Below are 19,931 nucleotides of genomic sequence, written 5' to 3'. Positions count from 1 at the left end.
TTGTTTATTAATATAGTATATAGCCTTCCAGTTTACCCAGCATGGAAATTTACCAGCTACTTTTGCATTTCCGCGCCTCCAAGAACTATAATTGAGATTTTTTTTCCCTGCATAATTGATGTTTTTCACGCTTCTTCAGTAAGCAGCTGATGTCCAGTCAATAATAATTTATATGGGTTATTTTCATACTTGGTTGAATGAAATGGAAAATTAATAATAATAATTTATTATTAGGGCTACTTACCAGAAATCATCATGCTGACTTTGCTGAGTTGCTCACAGACTCTCTTTAAAGGGACAGTCTAGTCAAAATTATACCTTCATGATTCAGATAGGGCATGTAATTTTGTTCTCTTGGTATTCTTAGTTGAAAGCTAAACCTAGGTAGCCTCATATGCTAATTTCTAAACCCTTGAAGGCCTCCTCTTTAAAAGAATGTTGGGCAAAAGAAAGTGCTTTATTTAATTAGAGTATTTTATTTTACCACTGAAATCCCTTACAAACCTTTAAACCCCTGCAAAAGCAGTAGAGTATGTCATTAATGCATTTCCGACCCTTGTGTTCAGTCCTTGCAAAGGTGTTAAACAAATTAAAGCAATTGTCAGAATTTAAGTACGTTGCAGTGAAAAATATTTTAGTGTACAAGCAAAACCCACATAATTTTTTTTTTAAGTGTATATATATTTTAGAATAAGATTTATAATCCTACTTGGTATCTTCTGTTCCTCCGCCCCCCCCCTTCATTTCCTCTTTTGGCTGGGCTGTGACATAGAGAGCAGCCCCGCCCACTCTCTACATAGGCTTCTTAAAGGGACAATCAAGTCCAAAAAAACTTTCATGTTTCAAATAGGGCATGTAATTATTTTTTTATTTTGTTGATTTTTATTGAAAAGTTGCATGAAACAGACAGAGACATTTATCATATTTTGATACATGTAATAATACAATTCAGCTAGCAACGAGTACTGCTATAGGGGTAAGTCCATGTACTCATATGCAGATCTAATTGTCCATTTCAGCAATTATCAATGTAAGGATTCAATATAAATTCAAATATAACTTGAAAAAACAGTTGAATTTCTGGAACTGAGAATCAAAATGTTAGATAAGAGATGTAGGAGAGTGAGAGAGGATAGAAGGGGGGGGGGGGTAAGGGAGTGGAAGCAAAGAGGAGTTAAGGAGGATCATGTCAGGAGTAAAGAAAGAGGTAAGGTGATGACCAAAGGAAGCCAAGGCGCAACTTGTATTGTACTGAGGTATTCGCTCAGTACTGAACACTGTCAAGTGAGTGGGTAGATCTGACCTAAATTCACTTCCAAGAAATAATTAAGTTGTTTCGATTTGAGTTAGCCATACTCTTCCAAATTGAGATACCATCTTGTCAATAATTTATGGTTCAGTTCCAATATCTGTGGGGAGACCTACGCTTTTTGCGTTTTATTGAATATCCTATGTCATGTTTCTGTATCAAATTGGGTTTCTAACTCTATCTGCTACCTCTCCATGTAAGAGGGGAGCGTCAAAGAGCTTTTGTGTTGCAGTAATTTATGAGCTACGGACAAAGTGTGCTTGATCGGGTCTCCTCTCAGGCAAATCACCTCGAACGGGTGAAGTGGTCTAAGGAGTTGAGACTTGTGTGGTGAAGAAACCAGGAAGTGGTTCAGTTGAGCAAGCTTAATCCAAGAAGGGAATCTGAGACCTGTTATGGCTATAATTTTGTCTCTGGTTAAGAGGTTCCCACCCTCTGTCAGTTTAGTTAGAGGTATGGAAAACCCCCACTCTGAGGACCTCCCATAGATACACTCAAGACCCCCCGATAATTCAGCATTATAGGCTATTGGGAACATAGGGGAGCGTACCGTTGATATACCTCTGCCAGAGGATATAAGTTTATCCCATGAATCAAATAAATGTTTGTGTAGGTCAAGGTGAGTGCAGTTAGTCGGCCTATGGTCTTTGGGTATCCAACACAGGGAGCCCGCACTTGGCACTCTCAAAAGATGAGAATCAAGGGCTACCCAGGCTTTTGTTTCATTTGCTCTGTGCCAATCAAGGATTCTTTGAAGCATCACTGCTTCATAGTATGAACAGATATCTGGAAGACCAAGGCCTCCGTCTGAGAGCTTAGACAGCGAAGGTTGGGGGATGTTCCGTTGTCTGCAGAACTCTTCAATGTCTTCTGGTTCTTTATAGATTATTTGATGACCCTCTTTAACCACTCTGATAGAGAAGGGGAATCCCCAGCGTTAGGGTATTCCCAGGTCCTGTAAGTGCAAGGTCAAGAATATTGCCTCCTTTCCCTTAAAGAGGGTAAGGGGGCTAAGATCCGCATAGATTTGGATTGAGGAGCTGTGAAATGTGAGAGGACTTTTCTTTATGGCTGCCGCCATGATTTGCTCTTTTTCTTGAAACTTGTGTCATTTTAGGATAACATCTCTAGGCGGGGCTGAATCTGTTGTCTTAGGTCGCAAGGCCCTATGCGCTCTGTCCAATGAGATGTTGTGTGGAGCATGGTCTTCTAGCAGAAACTTAAACAGATCTTGTAAATATTGTAGTAGTTGTCCTGTCTCCAGTATACCCCATATTCTTAAATTTTGTCTGCGACCCCTATTGTCCAGGTCTTCTATTTGGGTCTGCATCTGAGCTATGGACATATTTTGTTGTATAATTTGTTGCGTGATGGAGTCTGTGGTATTCATTAGCTCTTCTGCACCATCCTCCAATTTCACTACTCTATTTCCCAACGCAGAGACATCCCTCTTAACCTCTGAGATCCCTTCCTTTATCATTTGACCTACCTGTGTTAGTAAAGATGCAAAGTCCGCTTTCGTGGAAAGGAAACGGAGGTCTGCTCTAGTGAGGGGGCTATTATCTTCTGGGGATATGTCTCCTGGTGATGGCGGGTCAGAGTGCAGTTCTTTATCAGGTGCCACAGAATCAATTGTCTTAAAGTAGGCATTCAGTTTAGTTCCCATTGTATTTGGGGTCTTATTGAGTCGCTCTGTTCTATTTAGTCTCCTTGCAGCCATGATGTGGGCTGTGAGTCTCCCCCCAGGAGTAAGCTGTGTCTGCTTGTCTCTTTTATTTTAGTCACAAACAGTTACTAAGTGCAAAAGTATTGAGGATGTTTTATTTTGAGCTCTGTCTCACCCTGTATATTCAAGATGTATGTCTGCTTTTTCTCTTATGGTGAGAGGAGCAGAAAAGGCAATGTTCCAATCGTAGCTCTGAAGTCTGTCACCCTTCCTCACCCCTATTTCTCTAGATGAATTATGTGCAAAAAACAGTGCGCAAAAGGGGCTTGATCAAGTGAATCTGTAAGAGTGTAGGGGAGCCGCAGTAACACAGAAACTTCCATGTGGGTGGATATGTCTGTGACAACGGCACTGTTCCTATCTTGCGAACCAGCGTGTCAGCTCGACCAATCTATCCAAGAAGAAATGGTGACCTGATATTGGGTGTCCCCCTTCTTAATGACCCGAACCCTCTGACAAGACTTACCACTTGTTCCCGGTGTATATAGAGCTGGGCTCTCAGGATGGTGTCTGATCGTTGTAATTGCGCGGTGTCCTATGCGCTAAGGTGGAGATTTCCCAGACTGTAGTTAAGAGGGTACCCTCTGAGCCTGCTGTATGGACACCGATCGTGACCTATACTTGCCCAATTACGTCTGTCTCCAGCTGAGTGGATCAGTCGCAGAGCACCATTGCGCTGTGGAAAAATGATGGCTCTGTTCCGAATCTGATTAGTTGATGGATGTCAAAGGTGACCGCAAGCTATCCACTGTCCATCGATATGTTTATTATGCCCTGGTGATGGCGGAGTCACCTATTAAAGCTATTTGTGGGCTTCTCAGCTACGGATCATCATCTCTGTGCGGCCATGTTGGTTGCCGGCCGGCTCCGCCTCCCCAGTGCATGTAATTTTAAACAACATTCTAATTTACTTTTATCACCAATTTTGCTTTGTTCTTTTGATATTCTTAGTTGAAAGTTAAACCTAGGAAGGCTCATATGATAATTTCTAAGCCCTTGAAGGCTGCCTCTTGTCACATGCTTTTGTATTTGCTTTTTACAACAGGGGAGAGCTAGTTCATGTCAGCCATATAGATAACATTGTGATCACGCCCGTGGCTTTTGGTAGGCACTGCACTAATTGGCTAAAATGAAAGTCAGTAGATAACAAATAAAATGTCATGTGATCAGGGGACTGTCAGTTAATCACAGAGGTAAAAAGTATATTAATATAACATTGTTGATTATGCAAAACTGGGGAAATAAAGGGATTATCTATCTTTTTTTAAAAAAACATTTCTGGTGTTGACTGTCCCTTTAAGGGCTTTCAAAGGGTTGGACTTCAAGAATGTTATATGACATGCACACTGATTGGATATTTATTGGAATTGTCATAAAAAACAAAATAAGTAATCTTAGTGGGCCGGTATAACATTGTAATAGAAGCATTACTAAAGACACAGATTTAACCCTTTTTACAGATAGATTAAAAAAAAAGGGTACACATATACTTTTATTTTTAATGGCAAAAATTGCATTTATGGCATTTTGATTAGCTAAGGTTTACCATCACTTTAAGTAAGTTTCCACTAGAGCAGGACACAGCCAGTGAGCCAATGTGTTGTAGTTGCACCCCCCACCAATCAGCAGCTGTGTCCTGCTTGGGAGCTGCAACCCCTTTGTGGGGTTAAACATATAGTTATCTAGGGTATATCACTTTGCATTAGAGTTTCTCTATGAACGTGTAGCTAAAGTCTAGGAGCTGCACTGTGTTGCAAGTCTGTAGCAATGTGTTGTTTGCTGGTGTTAACACACAGTTTGCAAGCATCACTAGTGCTAGAATAAAATGCACTAATTAGAGCATCTTATTTTTGAATTAAATGCCTCTTTATGCACCCACAAATGCATGAGTAGTGTATTTATATTACTACTGGAGGGGACTTTTTCCCCTCCTTTATATTTCTTTGAAGCGATTACTTACATAAGAGAGAACTTGATTTTATAAAACTATTAGAATCATATTCTGAAAAAAGTATGTTAGTGTGAAACTGTTCCTTTCATCTATCTGCTTCCCCTTTGTGTGCGCACTGTGGTGTCTTTGTTCTTTTGGTTCTTCTGATTGCTCTTAAATATTTGTTTCTGAATAATAAAACGTTTCTTGTATTTTTGTTGTCCAGGTAAGTGACTGATAGATTTGTGCTGGGGGGATTTTTTAGTAGATAAAATATTACTTATATCTCTACCAACTGTTTGTCTTAAGCTTCTCACTTTTCTGGGGATTCCCAGACCTCGGCCAGTATTTAGCATTCAGATGCTCACTGCACAAAAAATAAAGAAATGATCTAGTGGTGTTTTGTTGTTGAGTATCACTTCCCATTTTCTGACTTTTTGGTTTTGTGTTTTTATTTTTTTAAGGCATTTAATTGTATGGTTTACTAAAATGTATGTCTCTCTTTTGATAATTATACAAGTTTGTTTTATTATCACAGTAGAGGAAAAACTGCCAATTGCAAAAGGGAAGAAAGCAGAATTTCTTATTATAACCAGATTGTCCTCTGATATCATTGTATATCATTATTGTATATTGTTTGTGCTATGCCAGCTGCTTATTCCCTTAATTTGGTACCTTTAACAAATTAAATTATCATTATAGAAGATTTAAACAATCTATCTAAGTTGGATCAACTTTAGTTCTTGAGACATTCCTCTTCTGTACTCTCACAGTTGACTGATCCTTGGCTTTTATCAAGAGCACCTTACTAAACATTAACAGGTTCTGTAGATAAGGATTTGTCAAGGATACATTTATTTATGAGGAAAAATAGAATAAAACTAATTAACATTGAAGGACATGATATATACAGTATTTATATATGTTTTGGATTTGTCAGTATTCCTGTAAAAGTGTGACCAATTGCCCCCTATGGTCAGACTTTTATATATTTGTGTTTTATGCAGTTGCGGTTAATCTGTTTGAGCTTTTTATTTTTACTAGTTTATAATTAAATATTTGGAATGCCCTCTTTTTTTCATGCTTGCATTATAAATAATATTGGTATGTATTATTTTGATCAGATCGCTGGACCTTTTTCTACGGAGTATCTAATGAAGAGGGTTCCTTCTGGGAGAGTGGCCACGCAGAGGATTCTTTCTGTAATTGGCGAGTGCATAGATCATTTTGGACCTGGGTGCACTGGAGTCCAAAAAATTTTGAATGCACGTTGTCCTTTAGTACGCTTTTCCCACCAGCCTGCAGGCCTACAGTGTGATCTCACATCAGACAATAGGTAAGCAAACCACAGCATAACTGTATGTGTTTATAATAAAATCACCACTTTCTTTAAATTAAAAGGACGTAACTGAAAGCTTGACTACTTCCATTAGCTGGGAAGCCACGATTTCTAGATAGTTAACATCTATTGTTTGGATTATTCTGCATATATCTTTATATAAACCATTGTTAATAGCCTTTAAGACTAATTAAGATTAATGTACAATGTATCACATGTATGGCTTGTAGCTGGAGCAGGCCAGCACTGACCCTGCAACAGCTCAAGCTTCTTACTCATCCCATCTGCCTGTTTACACATCAGGATTTTGAACCGGCTTCAGTCATCCTCTAGACCAGTGATGACCAACTTACTAACACATGGTAGATTAATTTTCTAAATTCTTTAAGGGCCCCATATAAAGTCATGGCTATTAAACAAACAAGTAATATATTTCCCAAAAAAGCCCAATGGCACAGATCAGATTTAGGTAAGGTTGCAGGGTACTGCTGTTCTCCCCTTCAAAGGGCTATTTTGAGTTGTTGCCACACCAATTCTGCTTTTTCCTGGGGCCACAAACTATGGCACACATTATTATGCTTCTCCCCTGGGACCACAAAAATGATGGCACACTTTGTTAGTTATGCTTTTTCCCTTGGGACCACAAAAACTAGTGCAGGGGGGTGAAATGTAGCCCTTGGGTCATCCCTACTCTAGACTTCTGCCTGCTTCTACACACACAGGCCTAGATTTGGAGTTTGGCGGTAGAAGGGCTGTTAACGCTCCGCAGGCTTTTTTCTGGCCGCACCATAAATTTAACTCTGGTATCGAGAGTTCAAACAAATGCTGCGTTAGGCTCCAAAAAAGGAGCGTAGAGCATTTTTACCGCAAATGCAACTCTCGATACCAGAGTTGCTTACGGACGCGGCCAGCCTCAAAAACGTGCTCGTGCACGATTCTCCCATAGGAAACAATGGGGCTGTTTGAGCTGAAAAAAAAACCTAACACCTGCAAAAAAGCAGCGTTCAGCTCCTAACGCAGCCCCATTGTTTCCTATGGGGAAACACTTCCTACGTCTGCACCTAACACTCTAACTTGTACCCCGAGTCTAAACACCCCTAACCTTACACTTATTAACCCCTAATCTGCCGCCCCCGCTATCGCTGACCCCTGCATATTTTTTTTAACCCCTAATCTGCCGCTCCGTAAACCGCCGCAACCTACGTTATCCCTATGTACCCCTAATCTGCTGCCCTAACATCGCCGACCCCTATATTATATTTATTAACCCCTAATCTGCCCCCCACAACGTCGCCGACACCTGCCTACACTTATTAACCCCTAATCTGCCGAGCGGACCTGAGTGCTACTATAATAAAGTTATTAACCCCTAATCCGCCTCACTAACCCTATAATAAATAGTATTAACCCCTAATCTGCCCTCCCTAACATCGCCGACACCTAACTTCAATTATTAACCCCTAATCTGACGACCGGAGCTCACCGCTACTATAATAAATGGATTAACCCCTAAAGCTAAGTCTAACCCTAACACTAACACCCCCCTAAATTAAATATAATTTAAATCTAACGAAATAAATTAACTCTTATTAAATAAATTATTCCTATTTAAAGCTAAATACTTACCTGTAAAATACATCCTAATATAGCTACAATATAAATTATAATTATATTATAGCTATTTTAGGATTTATATTTATTTTACAGGCAACTTGGTAATTATTTTAACCAGGTACAATAGCTATTTAATAGTTACCTAGTTAAAATAATAACAAATTTACCTGTAAAATAAATCCTAACCTAAGATATAATTAAACCTAACACTACCCTATCAATAAATTAATTAAATAAACTACCTACAATTACCTACAATTAACCTAACACTACACTATCAATAAATTAATTAAACACAATTCCTACAAATAAATACAATTAAATAAACTAGCTAAAGTACAAAAAATAAAAAAGAACTAAGTTACAAAAAATAATAAAATATTTACAAACATAAGAAAAATATTACAACAATTTTAAACTAATTACACCTACTCTAAGCCCCCTAATAAAATAACAAAGCCCCCCAAAATAAAAAATTCCCTACCCTATTCTAAATTAAAAAAGGTAAAAGCTCTTTTACCTTACCAGCCCTGAACAGGGCCCTTTGCGGGGCATGCCCCAAGAATTTCAGCTCTTTTGCCTGTAAAAAAAACATACAATACCCCCCCCCAACATTACAACCCACCACCCACATACCCCTAATCTAACCCAAACCCCCCTTAAATAAACCTAACGCTAAGCCCCTGAAGATCTTCCTACCTTGTCTTCACCATCCAGGTTCACCGATCCGTCCTGAAGAGCTCCTCCGATGTCCTGATCCAAGCCCAAGCGGGGGGCTGAAGAGGTCCATGATCCGGTCAAAGTCTTCATCCAAGCGGGGCAGAAGAGGATCTTCCATCCGATTGAAGTCTTCATCCAGGCGGCATCTTCTATGGTCTTCTATCCGGAGCGAAGCGGCAGGATCCTGAAGACCTCCAGCGCGGAACATCCATCCGGCCCGACGACTGAACGACGAATGACTGTTCCTTTAAGGGACGTCATCCAAGATGGCGTCCCTCGAATTCCGATTGGCTGATAGGATTCTATCAGCCAATCGGAATTAAGGTAGGAATTTTCTGATTGGCTGATGGAATCAGCCAATCAGAATCAAGTTCAATCCGATTGGCTGATCCAATCAGCCAATCAGATTGAGCTCGCATTCTATTGGCTGTTCCGATCAGCCAATAGAATGCGAGCTCAATCTGATAGGCTGATTGGATCAGCCAATCGGATTGAACTTGATTCTGATTGGCTGATTCCATCAGCCAATCAGAAAATTCCTACCTTAATTCCGATTGGCTGATAGAATCCTATCAGCCAATCGGAATTCGAGGGACGCCATCTTGGATGACGTCCCTTAAAGGAACAGTCATTCGTCGTTCAGTCGTCGGGCCGGATGGATGTTCCGCGCTGGAGGTCTTCAGGATCCTGCCGCTTCGCTCCGGATAGAAGACCATAGAAGATGCCGCCTGGATGAAGACTTCAATCGGATGGAAGATCCTCTTCTGCCCCGCTTGGATGAAGACTTTGACCGGATCATGGACCTCTTCAGCCCCCCGCTTGGGCTTGGATCAGGACATCGGAGGAGCTCTTCAGGACGGATCGGTGAACCTGGATGGTGAAGACAAGGTAGGAAGATCTTCAGGGGCTTAGTGTTAGGTTTATTTAAGGGGGGTTTGGGTTAGATTAGGGGTATGTGGGTGGTGGGTTGTAATGTTGGGGGGGGTATTGTATGGTTTTTTTTACAGGCAAAAGAGCTGAAATTCTTGGGGCATGCCCCGCAAAGGGCCCTGTTCAGGGCTGGTAAGGTAAAAGTGCTTTTACCTTTTTTAATTTAGAATAGGGTAGGGAATTTTTTATTTTGGGGGGTTTTGTTATTTTATTAGGGGGCTTAGAGTAGGTGTAATTAGTTTAAAATTGTTGTAATATTTTTCTTATGTTTGTAAATATTTTATTATTTTTTGTAACTTAGTTCTTTTTTATTTTTTGTACTTTAGCTAGTTTATTTAATTGTATTTATTTGTAGGAATTGTGTTTAATTAATTTATTGATAGTGTAGTGTTAGGTTAATTGTAGGTAGTTTATTTAATTAATTTATTGATAGGGTAGTGTTAGGTTTAATTATATCTTAGGTTAGGATTTATTTTACAGGTAAATTTGTTATTATTTTAACTAGGTAACTATTAAATAGCTATTGTACCTGGTTAAAATAATTACCAAGTTGCCTGTAAAATAAATATAAATCCTAAAATAGCTATAATATAATTATAATTTATATTGTAGCTATATTAGGATGTATTTTACAGGTAAGTATTTAGCTTTAAATAGGAATAATTTATTTAATAAGAGTTAATTTATTTCGTTAGATTTAAATTATATTTAATTTAGGGGGGTGTTAGTGTTAGGGTTAGACTTAGCTTTAGGGGTTAATCCATTTATTATAGTAGCCGTGAGCTCCGGTCGTCAGATTAGGGGTTAATAATTGAAGTTAGGTGTCGACGATGTTAGGGAGGGCAGATTAGGGGTTAATACTATTTATTATAGGGTTAGTGAGGCGGATTAGGGGTTAATACATTTATTATAGTAGCGCTCAGGTCCGCTCGGCAGATTAGGGGTTAATAAGTGTAGGCAGGTGTCGGCGACGTTGTGGGGGGCAGATTAGGGGTTAATAAATATAATATAGGGGTCGGCGGTGTTAGGGGCAGCAGATTAGGGGTACATAAGGATAACGTAGGTGGCGGCGCTTTGCGGTCGGAAGATTAGGGGTTAATTATTGTAAGTAGCTGGCGGCGACGTTGTGGGGGGCAGGTTAGGGGTTAATAAATGTAATACAGGGGTCGGCGGTGTTAGGGGCAGCAGATTAGGGGTACATAAGTATAACGTAGGTGGCGGTCGGCAGATTAGGGGTTAAAAAATTTAAATCGAGTGGCGGCGATGTGGGGGGACCTCGGTTTAGGGGTACATAGGTAGTTTATGGGTGTTAGTGTACTTTAGAGCACAGTAGTTAAGAGCTTTATGAACCGGCGTTAGCCCAGAAAGCTCTTAACTCCTGCTATTTTCCTGCGGCTGGAGTTTTGTCGTTAGAGCTCTAACGCTCACTTCAGAAACGACTCTAAATACCGGCGTTAGAAAGATCCCATTGAAAAGATAGGATACGCAATTGACGTAAGGGGATCTGCGGTATGGAAAAGTCGCGGCTGAAAAGTGAGCGTTAGACCCTTTAATCACTGACTCCAAATACCGGCGGTAGCCTAAAACCAGCGTTAGGAGCCTCTAACGCTGGTTTTCACGGCTAACCCCAAACTTCAAATCTAGGCCACAGTGAGGCTATATTCTTGCTTACATAGAATCTGAGTATGTGCAAGAGTTTTAACCGTATATGAAATCACATATTAGACTGTATCTACTTAATATGTGTCTGTACGCCTAGATTATATTTGTGTATATATATATATATGTTTATGACTAAATGTTGATGATACTAGGTTCCATTTATTAAGGTGCAGGTGCAGATGCAGCTTGGGAGCTCTGTAGACCAGACTCACTTGTGCAAGCCAGTAAACTGCAAGTTATAAAGCAGTGGTGGTTGTTAAATCACCCTGGACTCATTCATCCAGCATGATTGACAAGCCCTGCTCTCCTTTGAATGATTGTGCTAGAGCAGGGGACAGGGCTGCACAAGCATTTGCTTGTGAAATAAGTTTGGGCATGAACTGTGAACCTTGATAAATGGGGGCTGCTGTATAATGTGCACTTTGTATCTTAATACTGAGAAGCACATTTGTTTATTGCTCACTGATTTCCATAGGTGCTAGATGTCCATAAAACTTATTTTGTATGTGTGCATTTGGTAAAAGTGGTGCTTGATTAAAGGGACATTAAACCTATTTCTTTTCTTTCATGATTCAGATACTGCATACAATTCTCCAGTTTACTTATATTATAAAATGTGTTTCTCTTTGTATCCTTTGAGGGAGCAGCAGTGCACTTCTGGGATCTAGCTGAACACATCAGGTGAGCGAATGCCAAGAGGCATATATGTGCAACTACCAATCAGCAGCTAGCTCCCAGTAGGGCACTACAGCTCCTGAGAAAATTACCCTTCATTTTTTTAAAATAAATGCATAGTGTATGTCTGCAAATAAGCACTGCATTGCAAAAGATCTGCATACAAGTAAATGGTTTAAAGACATATCAAACTGTATTTTTTGTCAGCAAAGCTACAGTATTTTGCTATATAGAAACACACTCCTTGAAAAGCTTCCTGGGTTTTTTTCCTGCTATTATCAGTTAGGGACAGATACAAACTCCTGCACTGATCAAGCAATGATGTTTAAAATGTTGCAGGGTTACAATTCTAGACCATGCAGGATACCATCCAGTTTCTACAGTGACTGTGAAAAAATACACAATTTTTAGAGATTCATTACAGCAAAGGCAGGAACAGTAGAGTTTTAATGGGGATTTGCATTTGGAATGTGAAGTCACTATTATTATGACAATAAGTATTGTTAGTCTAGATATGTTATGTAATACAATTAGATACTTGCATAAGTTTTCTGTGCATTTGTTTAAACATTGTACAAACAAAGCAAGACTGACAGTATTAGTCAAATGCTGAATTAACTCTTATCTTCTTGTTTTAGATACAGGCATTGCTATCAATCTTAGCCATAAATCCGCCCTTTGTTGTTTTTTCCTTTTTTATCCCTGTTACTACTGCCAGGAATAAAGCACAGTGGTTTTTTTAATCCTGGTGGTCCCTCTCCTGGTTATTGTTTGAACTGCATCCAATATTTAATCAAGAATATCAGCCTAGGATTTGTAGCCAGTAAGAAAACACTTCACTTTAGAAGTACTTGAGAATTAATGTATGAGGGCAACACAAATTACATTTCACTGCAAGCAATACAGACACCTACCTTCCTGCAACTTCACTGCAAATCTCTGCAAGCAGAAGGAATTTGCAGAGACATTTGCTGTCATAGTTGAATACAGATTAAAGGGACATAAAACAAGTTGGGATAGAGACAAAATATAATGTACTTTAATTACTTTACCTGCAAATTTATACTGCAGTGCCTCACCATTAACCCTTTCTTTTTAGTTTCCAAATTGTACAGCTCTAACTCCCCAAACACAATTCCTTCTATGGCTGTATCTATATCCACCTTTGATTTAGTAGAATGCAAGACTTTAACACCCATCTGCTGGTGCATACCTAGAAGCAAATAAGCTGCTATGAAATACGTCTATGTTTCTGATGCTAAACACTGATGGGGGGGCAGACTCCTCCAGACAGCATGGCTATGTAACTAATTTTGCTTATTTTTGAAAATTATTTTAAAATACTTGCAAGCAATTTAATTTTAAAAAAATTGTTTATGCAAACTATTTTTACTTAATTAGCCCTTTTAGGATATGCAGATATCTCAACATGTTTTATAGCACTTTAAGAGATATCAGGAGAGGAAAGGTATATTTGGATATCATCAGCATAACAGTAATATTGGAACCCAAAAGGTATACATTTTCCAAGGTAGGCTGTCTATAGATTATCATAAACAAGGGACCCAGGACAGTCTCTTGTAGTCTCCTTACTGAGGCCGCGTTTGTGCAGCTCTCCAAGCGAACTGGGACTCACTTGGAGCGTTTTCTTAACACTTGCAAGTGAGAGGCTGGGCGTTTTTTAAGCGCTCTGCTGACATAAGTCCCAGCGCTTCCAGCGTGCTGGAAAAGCTGGGACTTTTCAGAGCAAGTTCAAACGCTTGACAACGTGGCAGCCTCCACACACGTGTTGCTTGTGGAGGCTGCCATGTTTTTATATATATAAAAGCATCTAGATCTGAGTTTCTATGGCAACAGACCACAGTACGGGAGATGTGTAGTTACAAGAACTAAAACTCAAATTTATTAAAAGTCAAAATAAACCGCATGTGCAATCCAAAAAATATAAAGATGTCACAGATGAAAATGTTGTTTATTAGTTTCGTTGTTATATATATATATAAAAGAAACAAACTTGCACTCGCTGGTCTTTTTAGTGAAATAATTTACTGAAAAATTGTGACGTTTCGAGGACAAAAAATCCCCTTCCTCAGACGGGATTTTTTGTCCTCGAAACGTCACAACTTTTCAGTAAATTATTTCACTAAAAAGACCAGCGAGTGCAAGTTTGTTTCTTTTTTCTATATTGATTTTTACTAGCACCCTGGCAGTTGTTATTAAGTGAGAGTGCACATCTGTGTGTGTTGTAAACAAGCTACACACATGCTCAACCCTCTGCAGCCCATTGGCTATTTATTAGCCCTATTTAGTAATAAGCCAATAGGCTGCAGAGAGTTGAGCATGTGTGTAGCTTGTTTACAACATATATATATATATATATTTATATTTATTACTGTTACCCTTGACGTGTGCAAGGAGGGGGGCTGTATAATACTACAAGGGAGCTTAAACGTTTGAATGCGCAAAGTCCATTATTGTACTGCAGATCCCTTTGCTCATGTGAACGTTTTTTTCTAAGCTCCCTTGCTTGTGACGTCACCTAGCACCACGTCATCGCTGGAGTAGAAGTGCCTCCACTAGCTCCTGAGTGCTGCCCGAACGCGGCCTGAGAGAGGCAAAGGATCAGTAGATCTGCTGTTAAACAAAATGCTAAATGATTGATTGGAGAGAGAGCAAACCAGGAAATGTCTGTGTGTGTTTGTGTGTTATATCGCTTGCTTTTATAGGTAACATAAGCATATAGGAGAATGCATATAATTAAGATTGAAAGGTACTGCTAAGCATTTCATATTCATTTGATGGCCTGTAAACTATGGCCGCACAATATTTATTAATGTGCTATAGGAATATATTGATTTACTCAGAATGAGATCTTTATTTTACCATTAATGTTTTTATACAGTGTAATACAAAAAGATTTTTCTGTTTCACTTAATTTTTTTTTTTTTTTGTCCATCCGCTACTTACTGATCATTTGTCACATCACAGGTTTTTGTTCACATGACCAAACGGCAGTGTCAACTACTCTGTGCTAACTACAACATATCTTCCTCTGATGTGAGGTCATTACAGGGATATTTAACTGGTCTTTAGTAAAAAAAATATGTTAAATTAAAGTAAATATAAAAAGAAATTACTTTTGTAAAAGAACAGCAAAGAACTTTTTTCTTGCAAAATGGGCATTTAGAAGTTGTAAGTGTAGCCATTGCCCTCATAAAGTTAAGAGAGCTGGCATGCAACTTAGATTGCATTCTCCCTCTCCCTGTTTATCTGTTAACTGAATCGTAAACCAGCTCATGTTACTCTAGAAGTTTTATCAAGCTAGATAAGCCTTCCTGTAGAAACACTAGCCTTCGTTTAGGGCTGTGACAGGACATAATGAATACCGCACAAATGACGTTTAAAAAAAATAAAAAAAAATAAAGGTAAAATCCATTTAAAATGATGAATAATACAAACTGCAATGCCTTCTAGTAAGTATAAGCCACTGCATAGTGTTTTTTTATTACAGCAATGAAACAGACGCACACTAATATGAAAATATATTTGATGGCGTTTACTACTACATGGGTATCTGACCATTTGTTGTGTGTAGAATTAATAATAGTTTTTTTCATAGTTTTAAGATTAACTGAAAATATTCTCAATAGTTTTTCCTTTCCGTTGCTAATTCTGACCCATTATTTTTCTAGAATTGCACTAAGAAGTTCAGAGCTGCTGTATATTTATGGTAATTTTGACTCCAGAGTGAGAGCTCTGGTTTTCACACTACGATGCTGGGCTCGCGTCCACGGTATCACAAGCCCCATTCCTGGAGCATGGATAACGAATTTCTCTCTTACCACAATGATCTTGTTTTTCTTGCAAAAGAGAGATTCACCCCTTATTCCAACGTTGGATCACTTGAAAAGCCTGGCAGGTAAAGTAATATAACCTATAATCACAGGGTATTCAAATGCATTGGTTCAAAGTGTTCATTTTAATAAAATTGTAACATGTCCTTTGCAATAACTGTCTTGGCAACATGCCATGGTTTCCAGGATTTGCTAAAGGGACAGTCTACACCTTCTTAAAGTCTTACTTTAGATTAAGCTGCAAATATCCTCCTGCACCCTTTCTTTATCATGCAGCAGTAACAGTAAAACAATTTTTTTAAATGACTATTGTTTCTTGTCACTTTGTAATGGTTGCCAAGCTCTGCCCACTGATGACCTCACGATCTGGGCTGCATCTATGCATCCTGCTGAATAGCATTGACAGTCTGTTGAATCCAACTAGTGAGTCTTTTGTAACTAGTGAAGCCTATAATGCAGCCCAGATCGTGATGTCATCAGTGGGAGCTTGGCAGCCATTTCAAAGTGACCAGAAACAATATTTATTATAAAATTACTAGTGGTATATTCAACTCCTTGCCAGCAGGAGGAGGCAAAGAGCACCCCAGCAAAAGCTGTTAATTGTAACTGCCTTACCCATAACCCCCAGTCATTCAGCCGAAGGAATTGGAAAAGGAAGAAACACAAAGATGCCTGAGGTATACTCAAAAAAAACTGCAGAATTAATAGAAAAGAGGGTGGGGTCGTGGACTCTCCATGTCTGGAAAGAAAGAAATTTATCAGGTAAGCATAAATTTTGTTTTCTTTCCTATGACATGGAGAGTCCACGACGTCATTCCAATTACTAGTGGGAACCAATACCCAAACTAGAGGACACTGAATGAACAGGGAGGGAGAACAAGGTAGGAGGACCTAAAACGAAGACATCACCGCTTGAAGAACCTTTCTCCCAAAAGAAAACTCGACCAAGGTAAAAGTATCAAATTTGTAGAATTTGGAAAAAGTATGCAGAGAGGACCATGTTGCCAGCTTGCAAATCTGTTCCACAGAAGCTTCATTTTTGAAAGCCCAAGACGAGGTGACGACCCTAGTGGAATGAGCCGTAATTCTCTCAGGATGCTGCTGTCCAGCAGTCTCATAAGCCAAACGTATCAAACTTCACAACCAGAGAGACAGAGAAGTAGAAGTGGCTTTCTGACCATTAAGTTTTCCATATAAAACAACAAACAAGGCAGAAGATTGCCGAAAATCCTTAGTAGCTTGTAAGTAAAAAAGTCCGCACAACATCTAAGTTATGCAAAAGATGTTCCTTTTGAGAATAAGGATTAGGACAAACAGAAGGAACAACCATTTCTTGATTAATGTTTCGATCCGATACTACCTTAGGGAGAAACCCAATTTAGTACAAAGAACTGCCTTGCCAGCATGAAAAATAAGGTACGTGGAATCGCACTGCAAAGCTAAACGTTCAGACACTCTGTGAGCGGAAGAAATAGCAACCCGAAACAAAACCTTCCATGAGAACAACGTTGAAACAACAACATGCATTGGTTCAAACGCAGAAATCTGACCTTTTAGGGTACTGACCGATAAACCCTTCTCCAGGCCATACAGAAAAGACAAAATCCGGGGAATCCTCACCCGGCTCTATGAGAACTCCTTAGATTCGCCCCAATAGAGATATTAAGGCCATATCTTATGGTAAATCTTGTGAGTAACATGCTTTCGAACCTGAATCATGGTTTTGACTGCTTCAGAAAAACCACTTCTAGACAGAATTAGGCGTTCAATCTCCAAGCAGTCAGCTTCAGAGAATCTAGGTTGGGATGGAGGAAAGAACCCTGAATTAGAAGGTCCTTCCTCTGAGGTAACCTCCAGGGAGGTAAAGATGACATCCTTACCAGATCCGCAAACCATATCCTGCGAGGCCATGCAGGAGCTATTAGGATCACTGAAGCTCTCCCCTGTTTGATACGAGCAATGACTCGTGGAAGGAGAGCAAACGGAGGAAACAGTTAAGCCAGAGAAAAACCTCCAAGGAACCGCTAGAGCATCTATCAGAACAGCCTGAGGATCTCTTGGCCTTGAACCGTACTTTGGAACCTTGGCGTTTTGGCGGGACGCCATCAGATTCAACTCTGGAACCCCCCCATTAGAGGGTTATCTGAGAGAACCCTTCCGGGTGGACAGCCCACTCCCCAGGTTGAAAAGTCTGTCTGCTCAGAAAATCTGCCTCCCAGTTGTCCACTCCTGGAATGTGGATGGCAGATAGAAGACAATCGTGGGCTTCCACCCACTGCAGAATGCGAGAGCCTTCTTTCATGGCTAAGGAACTCTGAGTCCTTCCCTGGTGGTTGATATAAGTCACTAAGGTGATGCTGTTCGACTGGAACTGAGAAACTGGACTAAAGACAGTTGAGGCCATGCTGATAGGGCATCGAAGACAGCTCTCAACTCCAAGATATTTATGGGAAGAGAGGACTATTCCCGAGACCCCAGACCCTGAGCCTTCAAATGACCCTAAACAGCTCCAAAGCCTGACAGGCTGGCGTCCGTAGTCACAAACTCCCATGAAGGTCTCAGAATGCAGGTGCTATGAGACAGATGTCCCTGAGACACCCATAACGAGAGAGAATCTCTTGTTAGAGGGTACAGATAAATCAGAAATGTCTCTGTTCCATTGATGGAGCATGTCAAGTTGTAGCGGTCACAGATGGAACCAAGCAAAAAGAATGATGTCCTTGGAAGCCACCATCAGACCAATCCCCTCCATGCATTGAGCCACTGATAGATGAAAAGGCAGACTGGAGGGAAAGGAAGGAAGCAAGAAGTGTGGAATTTCTGACCTCCATCAGGAAATCTTCATGAACAGGGAATCTAATTGTCCCTAGAAAACACACTTTTGTAGATGGAACTAGAGAACACCTTTCCAGAATCACCTTCCACCCGTAGAAACGTAGAAAAGACAGCAACATCTCTGTTCTTTCTAGGAGAAAAGATGATGCCCGAACCAAATTTTAAAGCGATCTCCCAAACAAGGACTTGAGCCTCAGATCAAAATCTCATGCTCAACCGACTGAGCTATCCAGGCTCATTATTATAAATCCCATCATAGCCACGCCTGGGTATGAACCTGGGAATCCTTGTTCCAAGTCTGATTCTCTAATCCAGCACCCTCAGAGGTCTTTAGATAGACTCACTAAACTCCGCTCCTAAATAACAAAAGAGCGAAAGTCATGTGAGCGGCTATTTAAAAGAAAAAAGAATTTTAGAACCTTTTTCCATAATCCTTCAGCCTATACTGAAGTCTCTCACGTAAAAGAGTTACAATTTATATTAAAACTCAGACGAAATATGATGTTACAGGCATTCATAAAGACTTCAATAGAACATAAATAATATTCATTAGACAACATAGGTTATACTTAAAAGGAAACCTCTCAGAATCAAGAGTACATATACATAATAAAAAATTATAATCCAACAGCGCGTCAATCTCAATTAGGAAAGAGATTGAAAATAGGCTGCATACACATTATATAAAAAAGAGAAGATTGCACCTTAAAAGAGCAAATTATCACAGGCCTGCTACCAGATGGCGGCAAATACAGGAAAATACAGACTTTATCAGGAAATACATCCTGAAAAGTAAATTGTAAGTACATGTATTTAGAAATGTGCTTTATTTTAAACAAGAACTCGGCTCCTATTTCCTTAGGAGCACAAAAAGCATTTAGCTGCCCACCAATGTCAGGAGTACAATAACAACATAGTATTTATCAGGAGAATACTGAAAGTACATATATTTATAGATGTTCCGTATTGTAAACCACTATCTCAGCTCCTATTTCCTTAGGAGCATGATTAGCAATTAGCTGCCACCCAATGACGGCAATACAATAAAAACATAGTATTTATCTATCTATCTATTGGGTACTTGTAAAACGCATACTAATCGCCCGTGAGGGTCTCAAGGCACTGAGGGAAGTGGAAAGAGGGGAGGCCAGGTCTTGAGCTCCTTCCTGAAGTTTGTAAGGGAGGTGGATTGTCTGAGGTGTAGCGGGAGAGTGTTCCTAGTCTTAGCTGCCATTTAGGAGAAGGATCTGCCACCTGCTGTAGTTTTCCTGATGCAGGGGATGACTGCAAGGGCTTGGTTGGCAGACCGGAGTCGTCTGGAGGGGGAGTAGAAATTG

At 39.7% G+C, this 19,931-nt stretch overlaps 1 protein-coding gene across 1 annotated transcript in view; it reads left to right on the top strand.

Annotated features, from left to right (window-relative positions):
- MTPAP (mitochondrial poly(A) polymerase) overlaps positions 1-19,931 on the top strand; it is a 72,429-nt gene that overhangs the window by 10,315 nt on the left and 42,183 nt on the right. The window contains exons 5-6 of the mRNA XM_053713894.1: positions 6,090-6,301; positions 15,598-15,824. Coding sequence (XP_053569869.1) covers positions 6,090-6,301; positions 15,598-15,824 — 439 coding nt within the window. The remainder of the gene's footprint in view (positions 1-6,089; positions 6,302-15,597; positions 15,825-19,931) is intronic.

Source organism: Bombina bombina, chromosome 5 (genome assembly GCF_027579735.1).
Source record: "Bombina bombina isolate aBomBom1 chromosome 5, aBomBom1.pri, whole genome shotgun sequence".
Lineage (NCBI taxonomy): Eukaryota > Metazoa > Chordata > Amphibia > Anura > Bombinatoridae > Bombina > Bombina bombina.
The sequence above is the reverse complement of the archived record's forward strand: the minus strand, read 5'-3'. Positions and strand labels throughout refer to the sequence as shown.